Source organism: Cyanistes caeruleus, chromosome 5, assembly GCF_971803275.1.
Source record: "Cyanistes caeruleus chromosome 5, bCyaCae1.hap1.1, whole genome shotgun sequence".
Classification (NCBI taxonomy): domain Eukaryota; kingdom Metazoa; phylum Chordata; class Aves; order Passeriformes; family Paridae; genus Cyanistes; species Cyanistes caeruleus.
Window position 1 is genome coordinate 8,478,695 of NC_141705.1, and position 27,687 is coordinate 8,506,381.

The following is a 27,687-nucleotide window of genomic DNA, read 5'->3' on the forward strand; positions in this document are numbered from 1 at the left end:
TTAGAAAATCTAAATTTTTTATTATACATACTGTATTACACTGAAAATACGTACCCAAAGACAGAATATTTTGAATTTACATCTGTACATAAAAAAACCAAAACAAACAAAAACCAATAGAAAACATACAGGCTATGTTATAGATGTGACATTTTACAAAATGACAGTTTTTGTTAAAGGCACCAGATTCCCAGAGGGCTCTGGCTTAACATTTTTTTGTCTTTTTTTTTCCAGTCAGATCTTACTATGAAAATGTGATTCATTCTTAAACCATGTGATGTCAAAGTCTCAAGATTCTTTTATCTAGACAAGTGGTCTGCACTTTGACACAACTTAGTGAGAGAAGTGACTAATTCCACATGGAGATGTCAAGCAACTACTAAAGGCTCCCACTGTATCCAGGATCCCATGGTATTGAACTGAAAGATTAAATGGCAAAGCCAGCACTGAAAACCAGGTTAACCCACAAAATACCAGCCCAGTACTAGAGTGTTAACTGTACTAAGCCTAGACTGGCTTGTATGGAGGTAACTACAAAGCACTGGAGTAGCAAAAGAATGAACAAAAGGATGGAATTTGTGATCAGAACTCTTGCTCAGCATCCTTCTTGGGATCCCTTTCTTCATTACATTCATTTCACTCTTTCTGGTCCTCATAGCACACATGAAAGAAAATGGAGCCTTCAGAAACCTAGCACTTCACTATAGGACAAGTTGTTGAAGAACTCTGGGTAAGATGAATGTGCTCTTTCTCCCCTAAAGAAAAGTTTGGACAGGACAGGGAAAACACAAGCCACTTTCACTGCTTCTTTCTCCAGTATTTCATACTCAAATCAAAGAAGCCAATGCATGTCATGCCTAGGCTTTCACAGACAGGGGCATCTCCACAAGCAAGAGCGACTGGGACATGCCCTTTGATGAGGTGCAGTTCAAGCTCAAAGTTTTCTAAAGTTTGGGCTTGCTATTTCCTAAAACTTAATGCTTAGATAAAGGGACGAGGAAAGGACAAAAGCAAAGCTTTAGGAAAACTCTGAATTACTTCTCTGGTCAACTCAGTACATCTGCAAGTCATTCTAGAGTAAAGAAATGCTTTCATTTAACCTTACAGCACACACTGAGCCTCACTGAATAGCTTCACATCCAAGTGACTGAGTATTTAAGAAAAAAAACGTCAAGTTCCAAGACCATATTTTGTTCTGTATGTAACAATTCCAATATATTGGAATTTCAATATTGAAGTTGCCCTTTCTGATTTGTCTGGCATTATTCCTACTTTCAGAACACAGATTTGATGATTTCATTCGCTGAACCAAAGAACTCCATGTAGCTTTACTTCTTACTGTATCATTCTAACAATGTTACAGAAACTTCCCTTGCTTGAGGCATTTAAGCACTTTCTAGATTCACAGATCAAGTTGAAGTAATGCTCTGGTATTGAGGGTCATAGAGTGACTTTAAAAAGTAATTAAATTTTGCAGTGTTAAATTGTCTCATCCTAATGAGTTAACGGAATTAAAAATACACTATAGTTCTACTTAAAATTTCCATTTATTGCCTATGACTGACTTTAGACTAACAGGCGTGGAGACCAACTGCATTATGCAACAATTACAAATAGCAGCATGGTTAAGCTTCCTACATACTACTGCACTCAAATGACTCCACTGCATTCTAGAAGGGCTTCTTGAAGAGCAGAGGGACTGCTATCTCCACCCAAAGCACAGGTCTGAAATGCAGGCTTCTGTGGACCCAGAAGGCTTAGTGAGGGACCACCATTAATCTCCAGCAAGGCAAAAGAGCCACCACACAGCAGCTCCTGAGCACGACTGAACTGCACAGGTCTTGCATCAAGAATCCTGGAATCACAGTACATGACCTTCAAGCCAGACAATTTCTAAATGCTCATTGTTAGCAACTGTATCTGATACTTGCAGCTCATCTAGCAAGCAGGAGCAGCTAAGACAGAAGTATCACACACATTTACAGAAAACTGGTCATCACAAGGAAATTTTAAAATCTGAATGCAGACAACAAAAGGAATGTCACTTTTCTTTAAGCCTTTCTTCTAAAAGATGAATACTTTCATATCCTATCATTAGCCCTCACTGTGTAACACTCTAAAACCAAATAAGTTATAACCATAACACATTCTACTAAATTCCTAAAAACTAAAACTCACTACTCACCCTCACTTGTAAAGCTGTTTTCTAGCTGTTTAAAAAGAAAAGTTGGAATCAAAATTACAATCTACGTTGCTTCTGAAATGGGCAATTCTGGGGAGGATAGCCTGATGTGACAGCTAAATGTAACTTCCACAGTAAAACATGCACAACACTGTAACATCAGCAGTTACCATCAAACACTCTGCCTGTTACAGGAGCTAGAATATTCTGTGTATTTGCTTAAATAAAGTTAAGAAATCTACACTTTTGGTCACATCTTAAAAAACTGTAGAATACAGGGAGTTTTTTAAAATATTATTTATACTTGCCCTGTCTTGTTGGGTAGTTTGATTGAAAAACTAAGATTAAAATGCAATGAAAATTCCCCGATAAAAAAACGACTCTAACCAAACATCTAAATGTCTTTCTTAGTATACAAGTGTACTATGGGATTTGGTCTGCTTTTTTTTCAGAAAAAAGGAACAAGAAAAAAAGAAGCCTCATTTTGTCCTAAAAGTTCTACTTCAACATGAACCTTTAAGTCAGCCCAAGGTACCTCCTGAACACATCACCACTCTGCTACTCATCTTTGTATTTCTGCCTTCTAAGCAGCATTCCCAACCAAGCACAGCTCCACACACAAGTACTGGCAAGAAACCAGACACTGAATCCAAGACTTCTTCAAATGATGAAGCCAGGTCTCCCAAGAAGGAATCCTGACTTATGTATATGAATCCTCTCAGTAAATGCCAGCTTTGTTTGTACTGTTAAAGCCAGATTACACCAGTGGTATGAACACAGTTATAAAGATAAAAATGTGCTTCTACTAGCAGGGGACAAGTACAAGGCACATTTATATGCCAGTATAATTGTGATCACATTAGCAATTATACTGATAATACTACACTGGTAAGAACCACAGCTACAGTCATTCAAAACTTTTTCGGTCAGGGCTTGACCCAAAATTTATGACTGCTCAACCAAACATACATTAACAGTGCCTTAAGACAACAAAACTTCTACTCAGATGTGTCTCAATCATTTCTAGGGCCATTTTTAAATCAAGCTCCAATTGGTTTTGAGATGTAGTTGTTTCCCTTCCTCCACTTAAGTTCCACTGTGCAAATGACTTGTTATGCAAGAGCCACAGGCCAACTTCTACCCCAAGATTCCTATGACAAGAAACCATCACTTCTGGGCAGTGACCAGCCACAGTTACTTTCATAATTTTGATGGGTTTTTTTCTTCAGAAAGTTATGATACTCAGTTTCTGTATATCTCAAATAATGCCAAATATAGATTAACTCATGCTGGGCATGTACATTGACAATATAGAGAGTTAACAAAGCTGCTCAATCTCATCCTATGACCCAAACATAAATAAACATACAGTGGGTACCTTTGGACACTGACATCTACCATCTGCAATAGTTTTACTGCAGCTGAAATACAGTTATCAAGCACCGACCTGTGGTACTTCAAACATCCATTCTCACGACAGAACTAATGTTGCCAAAGAAAATGATTTTACAATAAAGATCTGTGCCCTCAGTTAACCATGAATGACTGTGCAGTAGTCTCCTTTTCATGTATTCAGCAGTAAACTGATCTCCTTTTTCAGCATCCTGAACTGCAGGAAAACAAAAACACACCAAAATTTTCTACCCCCCTCCCCCAAGATTATCTTTCCCTCTCCCAAGATTAATAACAAAAAATACAAAAAAAAAAAAGCAAGTTTGACACCACCATCTTTTCTGTTCATTGAGCTCAGTTTGGTTGAAGAGCACAGCCTCTACTCTGAAGGGTAATTAGAAATGTACACATGAATGCCATTTTGTACAGTTGACATACTTTATGAGCTGGTTGACTCTAAGCTTGATTTGGTCCAGTCTGCTGCTGCTTCATCTCTTAGGAAACATTAGTTATAGGTTTGTACTTCTTGAATCTGGTCCATTCACCAGTAGCGTAGTTCATTTCAAAGACTGTGTCAACCAACATAGTGGTGCTGCCTGTGCCATCTGCCTTTGGTAAATCTTCTGTATGTTCACTAAGTTTAATTTGGATGATGTCACCTTGCTCTTGGCAAGGATTCTCTGTGGAAACAAGGTGAGAAACACGTTATACATTTCAACAGTAGATTAGACAAGATAGGCAGTTTTTATGCTTAAAAAAAGCCCAAACAACAAGTCTCAAACACAAAGCTGAGCAAACCACAGACAAAGATTTTTCTCCCTCCATAATCCTGAGACCAAGTTTTAAAAATAACGAAACCAGACCCCAAAAGATGAAGCTCAAGGCTAAAGTAATTGGAAGAACAATAAAAGAGGGAGTAAAGCCTGCCAGTGTCATGTCCCTCTGCCTCAAGGGTCAGAAGAGAAGTTTATATTTAAATGGAGTTGGTGAACTTGAACTACCAGAGTTACTTTACTTGGGAGACATTTTGTAGCTAAACGCTTCAAGAATTTTTAGCTGTTAAGGAAGCCCAAAAAGCTTCACTGAAACCACTTGTCCCAGACTCAGTTCCATTCCAGTAGAAGTTTTAAATGTTACACTTCAAGATACTGGAATGATGCTCAAGAATATCAGTTGACAGTTATTTATCAAACCTTCAGAAGGTGCTAACATTATTACTGAAGGAATTCATACTTTACTATACATGCATATGTGAATCTGTATCACACACACTTCCAAAATAGTATTCTACCTTGTGGTAGAAAAAGCTGTCCCTGTAGATATTAAAGTACAGCCTCCTACTGCAATTTGAAGTAGCATGGAGTACTGAAAACACCGTCATTAATGAAAGATGCACCAAACCCAAAGCTCAGGGATCACCACAGTAACTCTGCTCTGGTCATCCTCACTAGTGTACTGCATTACTCCAAATGCATAAGCCACACTTAGGCTGTGGGATTCTGGTGGTAAGAGCCCCCAAATACCAAATTAGAAACCAGAGCTAGTGTGCAGATGATGGAGTTCACTTAAGGACTTTTAAGCCCCTTCTCATCTTACATCCGATAATCTTCTAGGCAAAACAGCTTTGGTCTATCAAGGCCAACACATAACAGGATCCAGCTATGAGACAGCTTATCTCCCTGTGATTCACAGCACCAGTAGTTATCTAAAGTCTCTGAGACAACAGTTGCCAGTTTCTAAAGCAAGGAATTAGCAAAGGGACTGTGTACTACTCAACTGGTACATCAACTGGCCACAAAAGAATTTACATTCACTGGTCTCTAGGCAGAGAAGTAGCACCCAACCACTTTGTTCACTGCTTACCAGCTGCCTTGTTTCTCTTCAACCCTAAGCCATAATTCTACAGTGAGTTCTGTTATATTGCGGTCAGCAGCTGTTCTAACAGACCCAGCTGACTTGGTGGAAATGGACCTAAAGACCCATTTCCAGGTAGTTTGAACTACAATTCATAAAATTATGTAGAGTCCAGTATAAAGCAAAGAGTACAACACATACAGACAAAGCTAAAGCAATGCACTCTCATATGCACATTTAGAAATGCTGAGCTGTATTTCAGATTTGTGTATTCAGAAATTAGCTACATTAGTATCAATACATGCCTCTGGATCCAGCCATGAATCCAAGTATAAGAGCCTTTTCTGGCCTTGTAACTTTGTTTGCAGTCTTGAACATTTCCTGGGCAGCATACATTTGCTCCCTCTGTAATGGACAGAACAAACGTCAATTCAGTTGAGAAAAACTCTGCCAACAGGAATCACATTAATACCCACAGATGAGCATAAAAGAATAATGTGAAAGTTTGTAGGACCCACAAAAAAATTAACAAAAAAGACATCTTAACCTCAAGGCTTCCCCTCTGCAATACTTATACCTAACACACAAAGTGACAACTGAACTCTGGACATTGAAAAGACACCCCACCTTCAAATAGCTACAGAAACACATGAGAGGCTTAATGTTTATGTTATCCATTTTGTATCCTTTATGACATTAGGGAAGAAAAGAAAATCCAATGCTTTCTCTACAATCCAACAAACCCAGGCTTGCAGTAATTTCAGAGGATTTCTTTTCCTTTAATTAATGCAGTAGAGGTACTGAAAAGAAGTCACCCAGCTTGTTTAAGTTCAGATCTTGCAAGCCAGGCTTACCAATGTGTTTAGCAAAGTTTTCTGATCAGTTGCATCTTGAACTGAACTGCAAGCATGCACATAAAACATACCAAAATACCAGGAATAAGAAGCTTCAAGATACATCCTCACTCTTGGTCTTTGAAAAACATGCAATGGGAGGATGAGGTGATCAGCAATCTTTTACCTTTAAATAATCTATTGATGTATTTTCTTCTACTACAGCAATGTCAGGACAATTTTAAGCAATTTATATTATATGCAATTGGCTGGGCAATTTCTGCTGGAAATATACCTTTCTCCCGAAATTCCTTATAATGAGCAACACATTATTTTACATAACATACAGCATTAAGTAACGACATCTTACTGCAACGTTAACACTGCACAACTAAAAATGTTGTGAATAACATTAAGACAGCAATGCTAAACCACAAAGTATTTTTGTAATCTTCGGTTATAAAAAAACAAAGCCTCATCTAAAAAGCCTCAACCACTCCATGATCCAAAGGCCAAGAAATGCCAACATACAAATGAGATTCAATCCACATCAAAATCATTAGTCAAAAAGAACCTGTTTTTACTTACTGTGAGAGAGAGGCTTTTTTTCGGTGGTGGCTGTTGCTGAGTTTGGGGGGCCACTTGTGGTGCCTGTGCCGCAGGGGAGATGGCAGGAGGTGTGGTGGGTGTTAGGGGTGAGGTAGGTGTAGCTGCAGGGGGATTAGAGTTACTGTTGTACATGGGTGTTCTTTGTTTGAACTGTGCAGGGAGAGTTGTAGTAGCATTTGGAGCTGCAGGCTCTTCAGTCTGTCTGTTGGTCTGCAAGGCCTCTCGTGCAGAGCCAGCTGCAAAAACCAGTCAGGATAATTAAAAACATTATTATCCACAAATAGGGATTAGCATCACCAGTGGCCTTTAAAGGAAACTAAAATCTCTGATGATTCCATTTTAGCACCACAATTCAATATGACATCTAATATCCATATGAAAAAGTAAAGAGCTAATGCTCTTTCCACTCAGTTATCTTTAGAAATAATTAGACAACAGAGTAACTAGCTGTTCAATATGGATACACCATACTTAGCACCAAATTTGATGCTTAATCAATATCTAACTTATTAAATTGAAACTGCTATACTTACTTTTCAGTTTATATAATTATAACAACTGTACTCTGATCCTACCAGGATTGTTGCTGCACTATTACATAGAGCAAGTCCAAAAATATTTCATCAGTTTTTACCTAATGTAGTGGCAGCTTTCAAAGGAAGCAGATGAATATACATGAATATACTGAAAATACAAATGTACTTTAACAGATGTCTGAATTAAATGCAGTCTTCACAAATCACTTGTTATTTAAACACTAACTGCTAGAAGTTAAAACCCCACGACTTTGATAGGGTTTAACTGTTCTTTCTCAAAGCTGATCCATTCACCTGCAATAAGGACATCATACTATTCCAAAACTGGCTGCAGTTGGAGGCAACTCATGAAATCACAGCAGCCTGACCACACAAGTTACCATCTGTCCAGACAGTGGAAATTACCCAGTGGACACTACCTACGTTTTTTTGCAGGACTTGGACACAGGCACAGCTGCTTAAACACCCTTCACAAACCTGTTTACACTGTGTTCACAGAAGGGTAAAGACAGATATGGATCAGAGCTACACTGATACCCTTCTGATCAGATTTTAGGAAATGAGATGTCAAAACCTTGGCACAGACAATGGTTTCAGCAATACTGGTATTTTTCAGTAGGTGTGGAACAGTTGAGAGGATAAACATTTGCAACTATGAGCTATTCTTATACAAGTTTCACTACTGGCTTTGTTTCTTGTCAGAATAACTGACTTTTATAAAGTAATGTCTTAATTATGCAACCTCAGATTTTATGAGGCCAAATCTGTGGATCTTCTGTGTGCATCTTATATCAAGCAAACAGTTTATGTTCCTGGTTCATAAGAAAAGCTAAACGCTCCATAGTCCTAAAGGAGAGAGTAGAGAACAGAGAATTTTAAACTAGACTTTTCCTGCTGTTGAACACAATGCCAACACTCTGGAAAATAGTACTACAGCTGCTGACACAGTGATGTGTTCTTGGCTGCATTCCTTCTGGAGATGCCAATTTTCTGCCAGAGAAAGATACTCATAGACCTTCAGAGAGATTCTGAACTGTTTTGAGGCCAAATGAAATGATTGCGTTTTGCATATGCAGCTTTCTATAGTGCCCAAAATGCCACAGCTCACAAGCAAAAGTAAAACTAATGTATTAAAGGGAAATGTTGGTTCTCTGTTAACAGACAGGCCTGGTAATGAATCCCAGTCACACACATCTGTTAGCACAAACTGATACATTCCGTTGAAGATTTCACACACAGCAGGGAAGGAAAAATAAAATCAAGTGGATTAAAATAAAAGTGTAGGAAAAAAGGACTTGTACAAACTATTTTTTACTATTGGCAATTTTCTAGAACTGAAAATAACAGCACTTCTCAAAATATGCAGGTCAGCTATTATCTTTGTTATACAAAGATGTAAGAAAAATGGATGTGTTAATCCCAAACTGTGTGAAAGGTAATATGCACTTGCCTCTAGAAATAAAACTGACTTCTGAAAGCAACGGTTTGTACCTGCTAGCATGTGTGAGCATGGAATATATACTTCAGACTTATACTGATTACTCTTTGGGGATTACAAAAGCTGGATTTTCTATTACTGTGCAAGAAAAAAAAAACAAATCAGGAAATTGTTTCACTTACTTGACCTACCTAGCAGTCACTCTAAAAAATTAGAGACAACAAGTATTTTCTTTACCTAGGTTAAATAATATGTCTGGTTTCCCCAGACTCAAAGGCTGGAGTCTTGCAATGGATTTTATATTGTTAATGTGGAGTTTCACTCAAGTTGAGGGACAGTAGGTTTGTAAATAGAAGAGCAGCCAGACAATGAAACTGTACAGAGTTGGAGTTATCAGGTCCCAAGAGTAAAGAAGTGTCTGTTACCTGGCTGTGTTTCAGAGCTTGGGATATAGGAGGACGACGGCACCACACTGGGGGTAGCAGGTAAGTAACTTGTAGAAGGTAGTGCAGGCTCATTGTTCAACGAGCCAAGTTTCTATAGAACAGAAAAGAAAGCATTAAAGCCACACTGCAAGTATTCATGGGCTGTTTCTGCATTTTAAATAGAACTTCAACATTTTTACTAAGTTTTACTAAGATTTTCCTTTTGGGAACTTAACTGCAGACGACTCCGCTAGTTCTACCTAACAACCTGTTTAACTTTCTATTAACTTTCTATTTCAAACATTAGAATTTTGTGTAGATGGCACTCTATGAAGAATTATGCTCAAGGATTAAGTGATTTGCCTGAGGAAACATGCTCTTCACCACTAGCAAGCAGAACGATGTTCATCCACAGGCATAAGGCTTACTGGGGTATCACCCAGGAGAACACAAAGCCCTCAGGGACATAGGCAAGCAGAAGGCAGCAGTAATACCACAGGCAAAAATGCCATTTCCACTGATACAGGCAGTCAACACCAACATATGACTGATGCCTTCTAGGATGATAAGGCTACAGAAAAAGCCTCATTTTGTATTTACACTGCATACACAGAATAATGACAGCAGCATCGTTGACAATTTCACTGCCTGATCCAGCCTTGTGAACATAAGGGGGTGAGAAAGGAAAGAAGTTTTGCAGAGAATAAGTTAAATAGACAAACCATTTAAGGTAGCCCTACTATATAAAATATGGACACTCTCTAACATGTGGAACTTGCTAAAACAAAGATTATCTTAGCACTCTTATCCTAGCAGAAAGAGAAGACAACCTTCACTCCTGATTCTGGCCTACCAAGATCTGTCTGTATGTTGGCCTTGGCTTCTCACACATGCCCAACAGTCAGTTTCTCACTCAAAAGCAAGGGTAGGACATAACATTCTTGTAAAACCTACATCCTGACTGAGAAAACAAAGCTACACCATGGTTTCTAATGTGCTGTATCTGAAATGGGAAGAAAAAAGCCTACACATGACTTATTCTCCCTCTCCCTGACTGAACAACTTCTAGCAAGAGGTTTGATTTTTCTTTGGTGAAAATACAATGGAATTTTGAAAAAAATATGTAAAAGTTTTTATATAAAGAAACATATTTCAGCAAGTGAGTAGAATATCATTACAGTGTCTAAATGGTTTAGATAGTACATGTGAAGATTATATATTTTTTTTTGACAGGTTGGTTTTTGTTCAAATGATCTTGCTTAGTTTTACCTGTGTAGATACAAGGCCAGCAGCATAATCTGGGGTAGCATTTTCTACTACTGTTTCCTCTTTGGCTTGCTTTTCCACAACTTCTGTATCTATTGCATAAAACCAGAAGCGAGTCAAAATTTTTTTTTTCAGAAACATTGAATATACTTTTTAAACAAAGAGATAAAAATGCATTTCTCAAAGTATGCTAAAAGCATGCTTGAAGAGATATATGCTGAAATAGATACAGTAATCTCCAAACACAGTTTTATAATGAACCCGTTAACAACTGAACCACCATGTACACGATATAGTAACTGAGTAATTTGATACTAGAAGGCATGAAAGCCCAAGTAACATTTTAATTGTCATTCTGGTTTTGTTCTGAGGTGGTATTCTTTTTTTTGTGAAACATACAAAAAAGTTGCTTTGGGACAAATTTGCTGCATAGTATATCTTCTTCATAAGGTACCACCCTGTCACTTGCTTTAAAAGCAGTGTATCAGATATTATTCCCTTGTTAAGATCTCCCAGTCAAAATTTTGGAGAGTGCTACAATTTTTTTCAACATTACTTTCACACAATTTACATGGCCATACAGCCAGCAGAAGTGAGCATATGAAAATAACTCAGAAAAATGTCCAGCACTGAAGCCACTCACACACCTATGAGCTGCCCAAAGCACATCTGATTAGCTTAACCCTTTCACGTGATTGAGTTACATTACTTAGGCCAAGGCAATATAAGTAGGAGCACTGAAACAAGTGAAAATCCCCCCTTAAAACCTGTTTGGGTTGGTTGGTATCACATCCCCTCATTTTTTAAAGTTTAGCTCAGGCTAAGATTTAGCAAATTAAGAACAAAATGGTACTACAAATCTTGATCCTATTTGCAGGTGTACTGATAACCTTTGTAAGTAGACTGCTGTACCAACCTAATGTCTTTCTTCTTCTCTTTGCTTCACGGCCAGCACCCACCATATCCAGCTCAGAGATATCTAGAAGCTAAAAAGAAAGACCACAGAGAACTTAATAATCATTGTTAAATGCATGTAGTTTATCTCTAAATATCATCCTCAGTTTTTTTCCTTAATATATTGATTCAAAACAGCAGCAGAAATTCACTCAGGTGAGAGAAGAGAACTGAGCAGAAAAACAAGGAGTGCACCTACCTTTACTCCTCTTTCTTTGCGCAAAGGTGTTCTTGAAGGAGGAATAGGAGTTCTATTTCCAGAAGGACTAAAAACACTGGGTGCTGAAGTACTCCTGAACGGAGCTTGTTTTGGTATTCCTTTGAGTGGTGCTTAGGGAAGAGCAAAGAAAGCGACAACTGAAACATGTGCTTAACTGGTTATGAAAAATGCTTTAACAAGTTCTTCAGCTCTTCCCCTTCTTAATGCACACACTATCTGCCCTTTAAATTAAAATGTTTATAATGTGGAATTGGATATAACACTACATATCCCTCAAAGGTCAGTCGGATTAGGTTTTACTCTTCAAAGGAGGAGAAAGAGCCAATCGCTGATCAATGCCTGCAATCCCACTCTACATGAAGTAATCAAACAGGTGCACTGCTAATGAAATTTACTCTTCCTATACACACAGATGCTTTCCTTACTTCTAAAAAATAAACTCTGAACATGTAAAACAGTATAGAACATACATCTTTTGAATCCAACTATTGCCAAAGTTGCTCTTTGATTTTCACCATCTAATTACTTGGTAAAACTGTATTTAACCAAAAATCTTAGCCAAGCTTCTGCAGGGCTAAGGGCTCATGATCTAAGGCAAGGTACTGCCTTCACAAAGGGGTGTGAAATTCTAGAGCTGCTGTTTGCACAGGCAGGAGGATCCAGTCTGGGTCTACAGTACAGAGCATCTGCAGTCTCAATACTCAGCTATACCTACAAGCACCTCTTTTCTCCCAGCTCTATGATGCTGCCCTTCTACACCACACTCAATGGTACCACTAAACCCAGCAACCTTTTAACTATTAAACTATTATTATAAATATATACATTTATATAAATATATATAAATATTTAACTATTGAAATATACGGGATACATATACAGATCTATCAGGTCTTTGAGCTTCCTGACAATCTCATCATGCCCTGCAAGCTGAAGATAAACAGAGAACTTCAGCTTGAGCTTAGAGACTGTATTCCTCTAAATGTTGTACTGAAAATGTTTCCACCATAGGACAATGCTCTGACCCATGTGAGCAGAGCAAACCGCAGCGGGTCCCCAACTCCTGTTTCTAGAGGCCAACTGGCTCTAAAGGCCAGGTCTAAGAACTCGCTTTATTAATTCAACAGCTACACAGAATGCAAAGAACTAACTTTTCTGTAATGGAACAATCTTTAGTTCAAATTACAACTAGACCTTTTGCATTTTCTGCATGGACATGAGGCCAAACTTCAGCCCTCAAAGCCACATCCTAAACAGCATTAACACAAAGTACTTCATAGCTTCCAGCCACAACACCAAAAAAATCACTCAAAGGTTCACACCTCAGCATCACTGGTGGCCAGGAAAGTTATACCTGTGCAGTGACTTAAGAATATGTAATTAATAAACCCTCTTCTCATACCTTATTTGAAAAATTCAAGCAGTTCAAGAACTTCAGCAAATAGCTGAAATGCATTAATACAAAGCAGAAGGATCATTCTACAGGTTTGCCATGTAGAATTCACTGCTCAGCCTTGACTGCAGAAAACACTCTCCCCACCTCTTACTCCAGACAAAATTATACAAATACAAGATAGCTTCAGCCTACTTCACAGCATTTCAAAGAGCACAGCAGACTACTGTGATCCACTGTTCTCCCTTTTGGAGCAACATGGCTTAGTCAGGAGTTATTCCTGGAGTGATGCAAATTAAATTCCTATCAAAGTCTACAGGCATGATCTAGCTGAATACAGTTTAGAAGCATGGCAGATATACTTGCCATTTAAAAAACCCCACACACTGTTGTTCTTTCCAACAAGACATATCAGAAATATTTAAGAATCAGGAGAGAGGGAGGCAGAAAGCGAAAAATGCTTTTTGCTAAAAAAAAAAATTAAGCTTTTGTAAAAAACCAGATGGTAATTTTCTTCTTCATCAAGGCCACTTTATCAGGTTTTCTTTCTGAGAACTGATGAAAGTGAGCCATACTTGTTGTATCTATCTTCTTGACCAGTCCCCTGCCTTTGGCATGGAAAGGCACTCCTGCAGTCTTCTTGAGCTGTTGAGCAGTTTCTGTTGCTAAAAAGAAAAATGGCTTTAGTTATTACAGAACCTGTGCTGAAAATATACAATATATTGCTTCTTACATAAAATGTTATTAACTGATACATGAAGAGATAGGAATAGCAACAAAGAAAGAATTATATTTTAATTAAAGCCCAGGTCATTTATGTGAAGTAAGCATAGTATTAGGAGAAAATGAAAAAATCAATATGACCAATGGACAAGATGGCCTAAGCTAAAAGAAATTACCAGAATAGGGTATTTACTCAATAGAAATTTAAATAATTTTTAAAAGTTATATGACACATTATGAAAAGTTACAAATTTTGTATTTAACCAGACAAACTCAAGTGGTATGCAGGAAAGCAGCAAGCTGCTGCAACAGAACAGCAGCTGCAGTAAACTATTTTAAGGTCACTTAGTTCAACCAGCTACCAATCCATACATGTACACATATGCTGCCTTTTGTTAAGGGAAAACCCTCCTGGTTTTTACAGCCTGTACATCCATACAGAGTGAAAGAAAGCATTAATTAGCAGCTCTTGCTCCCTGCTCCAGAAGCACATGGCAAAATAAAAGGGTTCTCATTTTACTTTTGTTTGATAAGCTTTAACCAAAGCTGTCCCTCAGAAGTCCTCCCAACTGACTGTTACATATACCCAGGAGAGGACCTCTCTGTGCTCTATAGAGTAACAGCTCTTTGTATGCCCTGAAATCTTAACAGCATTTAAATCAAGATTAGCATTTTAATGCAATCCTGGCTGGAATGACTTGCACCTGGCTCTTCCACACATCAATCCATCCTCATCCAGGAAAGCACTTATAACAGAAAATTTTAATGTGTATCACCATTCTGGAGAATAAGACTGACTATACCAAATATAAATCTTCCTTTCACCATTTAATTTGTACCCAATCTTAATACTACTTACACTTCTGCAAGAGTTCAGCTCTGAGAGTGGCACTTTTAGGTTTCCTTTTCAGCTGGAAATGTTTCACTGGGGGAGTAAGTGGCCCAGCTAGTGTTGTCAAGGCATTTTTGTTTAAGTATTGGCATTCCAGCGGCAACATAGCTGAAGTTTCACATTCACTTACTGCATAAAGAGTCAACACAGTACACAGGGGTATTAGCACCTCTCTGACAGCTAATGGCAAAACAGTTTACATCTAGACTGTACAGGTGGTTTTAAATTTTAGATAACTTGTATAAACACCAAGAATACTTTAGTTCCAATTATTACACAATATATAACCAGTTATTAGTATGTTTGTTTTTCCCATTAGCTTCATAAAAGCTTCCATTTTAATTATACCTAGTCAAATTATAGGTATCTTAAATAAGCTACTATTGTCAAAAAAAGATAGAAGTTATTAAATTCTCAGATTCCTTAAAAATCACACATGTAAACCAAACTACTGAATGAAAATCCAAATACAAGTGTGGACAGACAAATGATCATTTGTTTACAGAAAGAAAACAAAGCGTTTCCACCTCCGAGTCATTTAATTATTGTTTTGCTGCAATCTCCAGCCCTGAGATAGTGTCCATCCATGGATGCCTGAAGGCTTTCTCTAGACAATGTGTTAAATAAAACCCACTGAAGTAGGAGTAGCTTTGTGTCACCATTTACTGTCTGAAGCAGCAACTGTGCAAGTGCCTGACCCTGTATTTTCAGCTGCTGTGCAATCTGTAGCTACCTGGCCCTCAGCAGCACAACTCTTCACAAGATCAGTCTCCCTTCAGCACTTCTCACCTGCTGTCCAGACACTTCCAGCAGAGGCAGCCCCTGCCCAGGACAGTGCTGGTGCTGCCACACAAGACAGAAACCTGCTGTTGTCTTGGTACCACAAATGGGAGACAGAGCAACACAGAAAAAGCCTCTACTGACTAAGCTGCAGCACAGCCTGTCTGCGATACTAATGAATCCACACAAACTTTCGTGTGCCTTTCACACTCCTGGCAATAACTGACGTTAAATTCTAATGATAAATGAAAATATAATTTAAGAAGCTACCATTCCTCAAATGCCACAATTCTCAGTCCAGTACCATTCCAGGTCATGAACTGTGGTAGTTCAGAGACAAGACAGTGCTTCTTCTCATACCTCTACTGTTAAGACAGCAAGGCTGCCTGTGAAATGACAGGTTATTCCTAAAAAAAGGCACCACATTCGTGCAATTTTCACCAACAGAAAAGTCTTACCTTTTTCTCTAAGTTCTCCTAAAATATCTTGAACATTGGGATTCTGCTCTTCAAGATCAAGGTTAAGGGAGCCAGTATCTGGAAAGGATTTTAAAATATCAGCTACCATTAAGACCCAGGGGTCTGAATCCAAGGTAGCGAGCTGGATAATTTCAGTCAGTGCCCCTTTCATCTAACAAAAAAAGAAAAAGAAAATCAACCAATTGGAAACAGTTTTAAACAGGTTATAGTTGGATTTACTTTAAAAGACACAAACATGCAAAATGTTTCACTACTGGGGGAGGGAAGAGGGAGACTGTTTCCACACAGTTACACATTAACTCTAGAACCAAGCAAAGAATGAACCAAGGTAATTTTTATAGTGCTTTCAACTAATCTAACCCAAGTTTGTTTTGAGCTTTTGGCAGCTCAAAGTTTTGTTTAGCACTGGGCATTTTTACTAAAAGCAGCAGGCAAATTTTTACATTACTTCTGTTTTACAGTCACACCCCCTGTGGACCCACATCTATTCAGTGATAGGAATATGCAAATAGATTACAAGTTATTTAGAACAGGCGTCTAAATGAAGATGTGCCCCTTGCCAGCCTACAGCATAATTACACAGATTATATCTGCATCATAATTGTCTTCAAAATATTACTTAAGTGTAGGCCAAAATAAGCTAATCAATACTGTATCTAACAAAAAATTATGTATTATGGAAGTAAACACAGCCCTCTAACATGCCACAAGTAACAACATTTTCCATCTACCCAAACTTTCCATAGTCAGAAAAAAGTTATTTTTCTGTTTTGAAAAATGCAACATAATACATAAGGTAAATTCTGAGTCTCATTGTAACAGTATTTTTTTAATTATTGACCAACATATCTATTGGCACTATGACATTAAAATCAAGGTGACTACAGTCAGAGGTTTACATCATTCACAAGTAAGTATAAACCCCCAAAGACTGAACACTTTCTTTTTTTTCTAAGTAGATTTACACATAACCGTGACAACATTAGCTTCAGAGAACTAAGATGTTCAAGATATTCTGTGTGTATAACAAGCCACAAAACACAACAGTATAATTACATAAAGTAGTTTACCAAACTCTATCTGCATGGTATTAACACTGAAGAATGTACAAGCAAGGATATTCAAATACATGAATTTTGATATTTCACCACCCATTGTGGCACATACAGCTTAGTTACAGTCATCACGTTTCTGAACACAGGAAGACAAGCAAGAGACTCATCTTAACCTTTAGGCTGTATTTCTTTCCCTTTAGTTAAAGCACTCTTATTTGAAAAGGTTTAATAAAATAAGCTTACTCTATGCATACAACTCTAAATAAAAGTTATAGAAGTTAAATTTCTGCTCCCTATTCCTCTCCCATCCACTTTTAAAGCTCAGAGGAAAACAAACATTGACATTTCTCAAGTCCTTTCATCCACACAATGTTATTGCCCTCTCACTTTGGAAGAGTTTACAAATCCACTACAGAGCCACTTTGTCCTTTACCCCCTGCGTGTTTGAGGGCTCACACATTATGTGCTTGTGAAACAAACTGCATCAGTCCATCTTGCCCAAAATGAGCATCTCTGTAGTTTAAGCTCAACCAGCTCCTTGAAGTGACTGACTGCAGTCACACGAACACCAGAACCACAAAGAGGGGAGAAGGAAGAAGACACTACATAGGCCAGTTCCCATCTTCAGCAGTGACATGGATTTGCTTTGGGTTAAACTGAGCACATAACCAGGACCAAACACTGTTTAATGTGCTGTCAAATTTAACCAACACTTACCCAGTGGAAAAAATCAATTTCTGAGGCTCTAGTCTTTGCTGTTCTCTATTGCTCATTTCTTCCTCAGTAAATGTAACCCCACCAGAACCTCCATACACTTGTCCACCTCTCTATTCTAACCCTAAACTCCTTAACAAATGTCACTTCTACCAGTGGATGAGGATGACTGTGAACACTATCAAAGCAAAGTCTTTTGTTCTCTTATCTATCCTAAAGCAATCAAGGTACTGATTTACATGAAACACCTGGAAACCTAAAACATCCCAGAAGAGCTGATGAATTCATAGCTTTTACAAGCTTTTCTGTGGACACCACAAATGCAGCTAAATGTACAGAATGTCATTTCCCTCATCAAAGCAAAGCCAGGCAATAGCTAGAGGAAAAATTTCTCTTGCATCCTCACAATTTACTCTTCATATCTACTTCACAGAGCTCACATTTATATAAAAAATTCACAGAGCTACACGCCCATAAAGTTCCTGTAGAGCTCTGGTCTGGGCATGTTGCATCCCCTCTGCTCTCATGGCTAAAGTTCAGGCAGCCTATTTATGCCAAAACCCACTGCTTTACAAGCTTTTGGTTCCTTCAAGAAAGGAGCCCAGAAACAATCTGTTTGCCTAGCAGTGGGCAAATAATGTTATCACAAGGCCTCATGACAGAAAGAACATGGTGGAAGAACAGTCACTACCACACACAGGGAAGCAAAGCAAATAACAGGTACTGTGAGCTAACCAGGGACCTTGCCTGAATATAGCTTTGCATTTAACAAGCCTGGATCCAAGTTTTGAGTCAGGTTTGTCTTCAAATGGCAATTTAAATACATGTTCCCCCTTCAGCATTCAACTGGCAGCTGAAAAGAAACATTTCATTTCTGGTTTGAGAATGCATGAAATGCAACTCAACAGGGAATCCTACATGCAGTTTTCCTTTTACTTTACAGGGCACAGCCATAATCCCAAATTCTTAAATGTCTATGATTGCAACACTGGGTCAATAAGACTCCCATCAGCTCCAACCAGCATCTTATTAAGCATGAATGGCAAGATCTGATGTAACGTTTTCCAGTTTCTCATCTAAAACCTAAGTATCTTAAGTATTTTTCTCAGCCTGCAAGCACAAGAAAAAGCATAGGCCATGACTAGAAACATCTAGCAAGTAGGGATCAGGCAGGATGGGAAGTGTCTGGGAACAGAGACAAAGGCAGATTAATGGCTGTGCAGGAAGGACAAACAGGACTTGGGAAGGTATAAAAAAGGAAGTGTTAATAGTAACACACAACGTGACAGCTCCAAGATGACTACTTGCAAAGAATTCATTTATTTACTTTATATTCTGCCTAAATTAATGTGTATGATGATACTTTTAGACAACTGCATCAACAGTTGGCTAGCAAACCAAATGAAGCTTTAATCTTTCTGAGGCTATAGGAAAGATGGTATTTAATAGGTAGCTGTATTATCATTATAGAGAATTTTCATTAAACTAAAAGCATTATATTGAAAACACAGTATTAATGTTTACACAATACAAACCCAGGATGGGTCAACACCACTATAGTATGTGGTTTGCATTTTAATCATGAAAAAGAGCTGAAGTGGCCAAGAGAAATATTGGATTAAAATATACCATTTTACAGAATAATGATGAATGCTAAGTGCAGGACTGAAAGGTGCACGGCAGCCTGTGTTTTCTCAATACAGAGAGAAATGCAACGTCCCCTCTTATTCCTTTGCACCCATACTCCACAATTCCCATTTCCCTGCACAGATGGCTCCTGGTCCACATAAGCCAGTATAAAGAAACAGTTTTGATTCCTACTGTACTAAATGGGCAGGTCCCTGCTGGGATAGGGATCTTTCTCTCAAGATAATTCAGAGAGCACAGAAGCACAGTCCTTGTTCCAGACTTGGTTGTAACACCACAGTCTAATCCTGAACAAATAAATTAAACCTTGGCATAAAAAGAAAGCTTGAACTTGCCATTGTGAATCAGATTAACAAGAACATAATATGCAAAATAAACAGAAATAACAGTTCTGCCAAATTCACAACTGAAACTCTAGTCAGCACTACACTGAGCTTTAGGAATCATTTCAAATAAGTGCAATTATCTAGAAAAAAAATAGCAGATGAAAAGCCGTAAGATTCAAGAGTTTGCAAGTTCTGCCCAGAGATTTACAGTGGGAAAGGAATTTTTGATAACTGCCTACAAAACACAACTTAAAATGAAAGCAAATTATTCTTATTAGTCAGCAGGAACAAACATGCAGTAATGAGGTTCACAGCATGATAAAAAAAATTAGGTTTATTACCTGTCCCACAAGAGTATTATGAGGATTAAGTAATTTATATCTATATAGCATTTGGAGTGTTGAATGAAAACATTATGAAAATTGAAAGATATTACATATGAGGATAAAACCACTTAAGTGAAGGACTGATCTTTCAAGAGAGCTCACTGAAGATTCACTTGGCTAGACTGAAGCTTTCACAGAGATTTAGAAAGGACCAGGAGCAATTAAATCCATTCTAAACCAAATACCACTGGGCTCCTTGATTCCCACATAGCTTTTTACTCAAATGTCTGCTCCCAAATGATTTCCATGTTATTCTAAGCTTTCATGAAAATGCTAGTATATAGAAAGCAGAAAAAAAAAATTGAAGAGAAAATAATGAAATTGAATCTGATATTTAGAGAAGGGAGTATCTTTAAACATTTAACATATCCTATAACTGCTATTGAGATTCCCAAAGCTTTACAAAGCTGATGCAGTACATTTTCCAATACAATTAAGCTTCCAAATGCCAGCTCGGTGCCTCTCGTACATGATCAATACAGACTGGCACATGGCATGGGAAAGACGTGACTTTCCAAAGAGAAAAATTAAGTACTCTCACAGTTTAATAACTTTCAGACATGGGAGTGATTTCCCCATGAAAATTGACAAATTCACTTTCAGAAAGCTATAGCTACCCTGTCCTGGCAGGTAGGCACCACTTCCAGCACTCCCCACCACACAAGCAAAGGCTGCTGCAGAGATGTGAACAGCCATTCTGGACACAGACATATTTATCTATTTTCTGGGTACTGTGTGCAAAGTACTACATGCCAATTAAAACATCAAAATTCTTGATAGTAAGTTAGGTGACAAATCTACACAAATAAAACTATGTTAGCAAACTAACTACAAATGATGAGCATCCAGTAAGACAACAGTCCTTTCGGTCAGCAGTTTGGTTACATCAGCTACTTTTACTATTTATAGAAGGAAGCCTGTAATGATAATAGCAGGCCTACCAGCAATGTTAAGGGTTTCTGCCCCACGAGTTTTCCTATTTTTAACCTTTTTTTAAGGCACTTCTCCCAGCTTAAGGAAAAAAAAAAACCACCAACAAAAACACATGTTCCTGGCACAATTAAAGATGCTAAAGTTTAATATTTCATCGTAAGCTGATGTTGCTCAATCAAGCATCATCGGTTTATAATGAAAGATTAAACTTATGATTGAATTAATGAACTCTACTTAACAGAAAAATTGCACAATATTTTGTTACAGCAGTAACAAGAGCTTTACATTTGGAACACAACTGATCACTTTAAGTACACAGTAAAAGGCACACTGACTGACTTGCTTTTCTCTACATACACTTCACCTCCACAGCTAACACAAGCACAGATTCAGGAAAGCTGCTGGCTGCCACCTTCCTTGGGTTTGGTTTAAAATGTTCACCCAGTGAACACTCTTGAAGCATTTCAACAAATTATTTCAGTTTGCTTGAATGCTGCTCCGTCAAAGAGTTGCCATGAAGGTCCCTAAGCTTTTTGAAGCTCTTTTCAATCTAAAAATAGCACTGATTTTTCTAAACACTGCAATACTAATTTCTTCCAGGCTACTTGGATTTTCACATTAAGTTCACAAGAATTTTGCAAACTCACAAGTTCACATGAGCACCCATCCCCCTTTCTGGCCTTGATTATTTTGTTTGTCCAGAACACGACCCCATCTATCACACACAAGGATGACAGCTTGTTCACTGAACAGGCACTAAACACAAATATGTTTTAAAATTTAGCATAAACATGCTGAACAAGAATTATTTTTTCTAAAGTGACACCACTGAAGAATCATACAGATGCATGTGTCAAGACAAACACTGACATACACTAAATTATTGCTTAAAGGCAATGCTTTCCCATTTTCAGCCTAGAAGTGAACAAAAGCTGGGCATACAACAATCCAAGTAATATATCACACCCAGCCTGGTATATATGTATATTAAGCTTAAGAAGCAGCTGTGTGTTAGCCAAGTAAAAGACTGGTGAAAGCACAGCTGAGGATACTCAACACAGGAAGGTGAAAACTAACTACATACCACTTCCATGATTGTTACCAGGAACTACTACTTTACATGATGGAAGTAGGAAAGGAATTCCTCTAATCTGGCTGAAGAAACTTAAGATTTCCAGACATTCTCCAGCTATTGCCCCAAGTATCTATAGCTGCCTACTGGTAAGAATAAGCCAGGCAGATGAGGTATGGTCCAGGGCCAAATGAAAAAGCCTGCAGAGCCAGCTCAGACTCGAGCCAACCAGTTTATTAGCTGGGGCAGGAAGACAGAGGAAAGCACCAGCTGTTCCCAGAAAGGTAAAGAGAGGCAAACAAAAAAGCATGGACATTTTCCCCTATCAAGACCTGACTGCAGGCAGGTGGGGAAAAGCACTGCTCAGCAGACCCCAGATCTTCCACTCCCAAGGTTTCAGCACTTGCTGCTGTCCTTCCTAAAGCCGAGATGCTCGACTTGTGACACCTACACAGCTGCCAGTACTAAGGAAGGAGTGGAGGAAGCTGAACACACACACGGCTGCTCCTAAACGATCTTGCCTCTGTCTTAGCCGTGGCACAACCACTGCCTCAGAAAAGCCCTCTTCCCTTGAAAGGCACCCAAAACACAGCCCTACAGAGTCCCTGTGGGCCACACAATGGGTTTCAGTCCAAACTGCTTTCCAAAAGCTAGTGTCAACCAGGGAATTCCCGAAGAGCAGGAAGAGGAGGAGCAGCAGCAAAGCTCCCACTCCACTCACTCCCTTATCACGGGAAATCTCGGCGCTTTTCCTTACACCGAGAAGCGAGTTGGGAGACTTTTCTTCACTTATTCCTGCTGGAGGAAGGCTGCGAGGGAGAGGCGGGGATGGCTGTGGGGACCAGCCCTACCACATGCCCCTACCCAAAGGGGCTGCGTCCGTTCGGCTTCGCCCGGGCAGCGGGCAGCCCGGGGTCCCCCCTCCCCGCAGCCTCCGTATGGAAAAAAAAAGGGAGGGCGGGGGAGGTGGTGCTGGCACTGCCCCCCCCTTCTCCCCTCACGCCATCTCCGACCTCTCCCCCTCACACACACGCGCGCGCCCCGCTTCGCTGCGACTCCCACCCGGCTCTCACCTCATCCACCGCCCGGCGGGGCAGGTGCAGCATCCCCAGGAGCAGCTTGAGCTTGACGGCCGAGGAAAGGCCGTGGAAACAGAGGCGGATGTTGTCGATGACCGAGGCCGTGAGCAGCGAGGCGATGCTCGGCGGTGCCCACAGCTCGTCCGTGGAGCCCAGTTTGTTGTGCAGCCACAGGCCGGTGTCGCTCTCCCGCATCGACGCCATCTTGGGAGCGGGGCGAAAAAAGAGGGGATTCTCGACGGGCATTTTATGAAGGCACCTAAAGGGAGGGAGGGGGTGAGGACCCCTGCGGGTCGCTGTCTTGTTCGTAAGCCAAAATGGCGGCGCCCAATGAGATTGCGCTTGGAAGGCGGAGGCTCTGCCGTAACGTAAAATGGCGGCGCCCAGGAGGGGAAATGCAGTAAGGCGCTTCTCATCTCTCGGCCAAATGCAAAATGGCGCCCGCCATAGCTTTTCGTCCGTATTGCAAGATGGCGCCGCTTCGCTGCAGCGAAGCTCCTCTCTCAGCCCCAACTCATTGTCCCTCAGAGTCCGCCCTGACTCCTCCTGGGCAGAAATGGGAGGAGAACCTCGAGCGGGCCGCCGAGCCGCGGCAGGGCTGGGAGGCAGGGCTTCCTGCCTGACGAGGGTTGTTCCCCGCGCCTCCCGGCGCTGCGCTTGCCGGAGCAGCACGTCTGCTCCCCGCGCAGCCCCCGAGCCGTTCCCTCCGCGCCTCTCCTGCCCTGGCCGCGGCCGGCCCCTGTTCCCACCCAGCTCCGCTCCCTGCCGCTAATGCCCCCTTCAAATGCTTTAACCCAGCGCCGCGGCTCCCTCGAGAGCTGCCAGCCCAGAGCAGCTCGGGCGAGGCGGGGAAGCCGGCCGAGGTGCTTCCTCTGACAGGGCCCGATATCTCCTCCATGTTTTTCCCCGGAGATTGGCGTGCTGGGTGCTTCAGCCATGTAGGAGGTGACCGCGGTGGCCGTGGCACAGGGGGTAGGCACTCAGAAACCCGCAGCGTATACATTCCTGCTCCCTAGCGATTCGGCTCGTTGTTACTTAAATACGAAAAATTAATTGCCTAAATCCCGGAAGATTCAGGGGGCCTTTCAAGTGCAGCATAAACGGTTCATTTTAGCGCGTCTCTGGTTGAAATTGAAGTACAGGAGTTGTAGGAGTGAGGAGCAGATTCTGCTGATCTCTTTCTCCTAAGTTTTTGAATGAAAACGTTTTCTTTACAACATCCCGCCTTTAAAAGACGTTGTTTATAACCTGATTTCTCTGGGAGAGCAGAGCAATTGTTGTCGAGGTGCTCTATTAGTTCTTCAATATAGAATCACAGAATCCTTCAGGCTGGAAAAGTTCTCAAAGGTCATCGAGTCCAAACATCAACTCAGCACCGTCTAGGCCACGGCTAAACCATGTCACCAAATGCCACATCTCCACATCTTTTGAGTACTACCAGGAATGGTGATTCAACTACTTCCCTGGGCAGCCTATTCCAATGCTTAACTACCCTTTTCAGTGAAAATGTTTATATTATTATGAAATCCAAATATGGCATTGTAGAGTCTATTATTTTGTTCATGTTACTAATAACCAAAATAGTGTCTGCAGCTCTTGGGTGCTATGACTTCTATATGAGGCAAAGAGTTTCTGTCTGACTAAACGATATATTAGTAGATAGTGGTTTTTTTTCTGTACCTAATCATGCATTTAGTTGGCACCATCAAAGTGTATACTCAAATCTGATTTAAGACAGACCTTTTGTATGCAGTGAGTGAGCTGATATTTTAGAACAGCAAAATTAAAGTTGAGGCAGTTTGTGTAGCACATAAATATCCAGCATTTCTCTTGACCTCTATCTTGGTATGCGAGTTCAGTATGTATCTGGGGGGGAATTACTTTTCCATGAGTAACTATGTATCTGTTAGTTTGTACAGAAAAAAAAAAATTGTAACTAAGACACTGAGGTAAATTATTATATTGGAAACAGAATAGGAAATTAATAAAAGCAAAAGTTTTAAAAATAGCTGTAAAGGAATTGATTTACTTTAGTCATGTAATTATTACTATTAACCTTTGCCCTCCATTAATTATATCCAGCTGTTAAAGTATTGGTAAGTCTGGCAAACCAACTAATACTGGTGCCAACCTTTAACAGCTGGATATAATTAATGGAGGGCAAAAAATTGGTAAGTCTGGTACATGTTTATCTATCAGGTAAAATCTGTGAGATAGTGTAAAAAAATCTAATTAAGCAAGGAAAACTAGTGGTGTTCTCACCTTCTAATTGTGCAGAAAAGTACCCAACTCCTTTTAAAGTTGTGTTGGGGGAGGAAAATCAGAACATGTTTGCAAAGCTGGTTGTCTTCAAGCAGTTGCTGTAACAGAGTTAACCCGGTTCTGTGAGATGGCACAAACAGCACCAGCTCAGGTGGCTGGACTGGCTGTCCTTTGAAAGGGTAGCTCTGTTTCAGTAAAGTTATTGTGGGATTTGGTGCTGGCTTTCTTGGGAGAGCAGAAATGCAGGCTGACAGCAGCTAAGGAAGGCTTATTACACACACTCTGTTTCTGTGCTTTCCTCAAGACATTTATCTTTTGGGCACTGCTACTGTTAAAGCACTGAGCTGCTGTGATCACTTCTGTGCTTTTATCTGAAGTGTGACTTGAGAAGGGAGCCTATTCTGTGATACATATCTGGAATGTAAGGATTTGCATAGTCAGTTTGGCTCCAGTCTACCACCTGCTAATTTGTCCCTCTTAACTGAAGAGGCATCAGACACTCTGGAGATTAAGACAAAGTGCCAGCCAGCTGTAAGAGCTTTTGTCCTGCCAGTTACCTGCATCTTAAATTTCTGTTGGAAAAAAGTGCTTTTTTTAATTATTATTTTTTTAAGCTAAATTTTGTTTAGCTTGGGTAATGATTTCCAGAGTGGTATGGCAGATATAAAAAGGCTCATTCCTCAGGGATTTCTGGAGCTGGGAAGGGCATATTTGATTTCTCTGGAATGCTTTATATCCCTCAAGATGTTGCATTGCACAGATAACTGTCTGCAGATGTTTTTCTCCTCTAAGTTGCAGGTCCCTATTTCAAAGGTGATGATATTGAATATGAAATTGTTGAGAAGAGTTGGAGTGTGCTAAAAAATTGACTAGAGGGAGACACACTGGATTCACTCACCCAGTCATGATAGTATTCAAATAAGAGCCAGACACAGTCAAGGGTTCATTTCTTCGAATCTGCTTTATTGTTAATTAATAATTAATTATTAATTGTTTTAAGAAAGGTACAACTTTGTCTCACACCAAAAACAGTACCAGTGCTCTGTGAATTTCTCAACCTGCAGTTTTAGCTTGTTACCTGTTGAAATATTATCTATCTGTCTGTCTATCTATCTATCTATCTATCTATCTATCTAGTCCTGCACTACACAGAGCAAAGTGCTGTGTTTCCTGTCAGATTCAAGGTAATTGTACCCAGCAGGACATTCCAGGGGTAGAGCCTGGAGTTACCAGGGTTCAAGGGAAAGCAGCACAGCATCTGGTCCATTCATAGGCAGAGGTTTCAGTTTGGTGTTGGCATTGATCTCTCAGTGAACAAGAAGCTGCTTTACTGATTTTAAGGAAGCTCTGAGGCATGTGCAATAAACACGGTGTTGATATGAGCAGTTCCCACTGGCATCTTATCCTGCATGGTAAGAATGGCAGTGTCTCAGCCAATAAGGCTTTAGGCTGTGATTCATTCCATGCTGACAGGGGCCAGCCCAGGAAAGCAGACAAAGCAGTATATTGAGTATTATATAATTTATCCTCCTGCTGCCCCAACATCACCATCAGGACTGAGTTACAGCTTTTCTGCAAACTTTTATGTTTGTATCTTGAGTTCTAAAAACCACATCTTCACAATATGCTTTTAAAGCACAGTGTCAAACGTTTTCAAGGTAGAAAAAGAAGATAAATTTTATCCTTTGATATCAGGCTGGCATATAAGTTTACTGTGAGATGAGGTGTTTAGAGCTATCAGGGGCACTAATGGAGTAACTGGTAGTAGTGGAACTCTAATATCCTTTATGGTAACTGACAACAGGGGTTTGTCGGTGGATCTAAGGTACACAGATCATTGTTATTAAGCAGTAGTTGATTTTATAAAATGATATTTAATGTCAGTTTGAAGACCTGTAAATACATTACACATTTTTATAGTAATTTAGTTTGTAAAATGTTGCTTATTATGGGTTAATGCAATTGTGTGGGTGCATCATTTTATGTGGGAGTTTTTTTGACCCATTTAAAGACTGCTGTAGCAATGTGATCTGAAAGGAAACACTGGCTGAGAATTTACTCAAATAAAACCAGATTATCTGACTTCCTCAAGTCTAAGGCAAAGCTTCCTCATGGGAACCTCCTGTGTTCTGTGGCTGTGACACAGCCAGCTCCCTTCTCTGGCAGGAAAAGCCTCTGACAGAAATAAATATAAATAAAGATTAAATCTATGAAAAATGTCCTGGTACATCTTGTCC

General features: G+C 39.7%; 1 protein-coding gene and 1 long non-coding RNA gene across 3 annotated transcripts; one reads left to right on the forward strand and one right to left on the reverse strand.

The window, feature by feature from the left end:
- Positions 1-23,952, reverse strand: NELFA (negative elongation factor complex member A). Of its 2 annotated transcripts, none has more exons than XM_023925647.2 (11): positions 23,183-23,952; positions 15,956-16,127; positions 14,685-14,846; positions 13,678-13,767; positions 11,689-11,819; positions 11,452-11,521; positions 10,539-10,627; positions 9,270-9,381; positions 6,850-7,106; positions 5,734-5,833; positions 1-4,254 (listed from the first exon to the last, which is right to left on the reverse strand). In XM_023925647.2, exons 1-11 carry the CDS (start codon positions 23,432-23,434, stop codon positions 4,070-4,072), a joined length of 1,620 nt encoding a protein of 539 aa, XP_023781415.1. In that variant the 5' UTR covers positions 23,435-23,952; the 3' UTR covers positions 1-4,069. The 2 variants fall into 2 exon arrangements, with proteins under 2 accessions (XP_023781415.1, XP_086745088.1); XM_086888962.1 differs by lacking the exon at positions 23,183-23,952 and adding an exon at positions 22,867-23,166.
- On the forward strand, positions 23,055-27,667 carry LOC147652913 (uncharacterized). Its single transcript, XR_015286807.1, has 2 exons — positions 23,055-25,226; positions 25,329-27,667. It is a non-coding gene; the product is annotated as an uncharacterized LOC147652913 (long non-coding RNA).
- Positions 27,668-27,687: the final 20 nt, after the last annotated feature.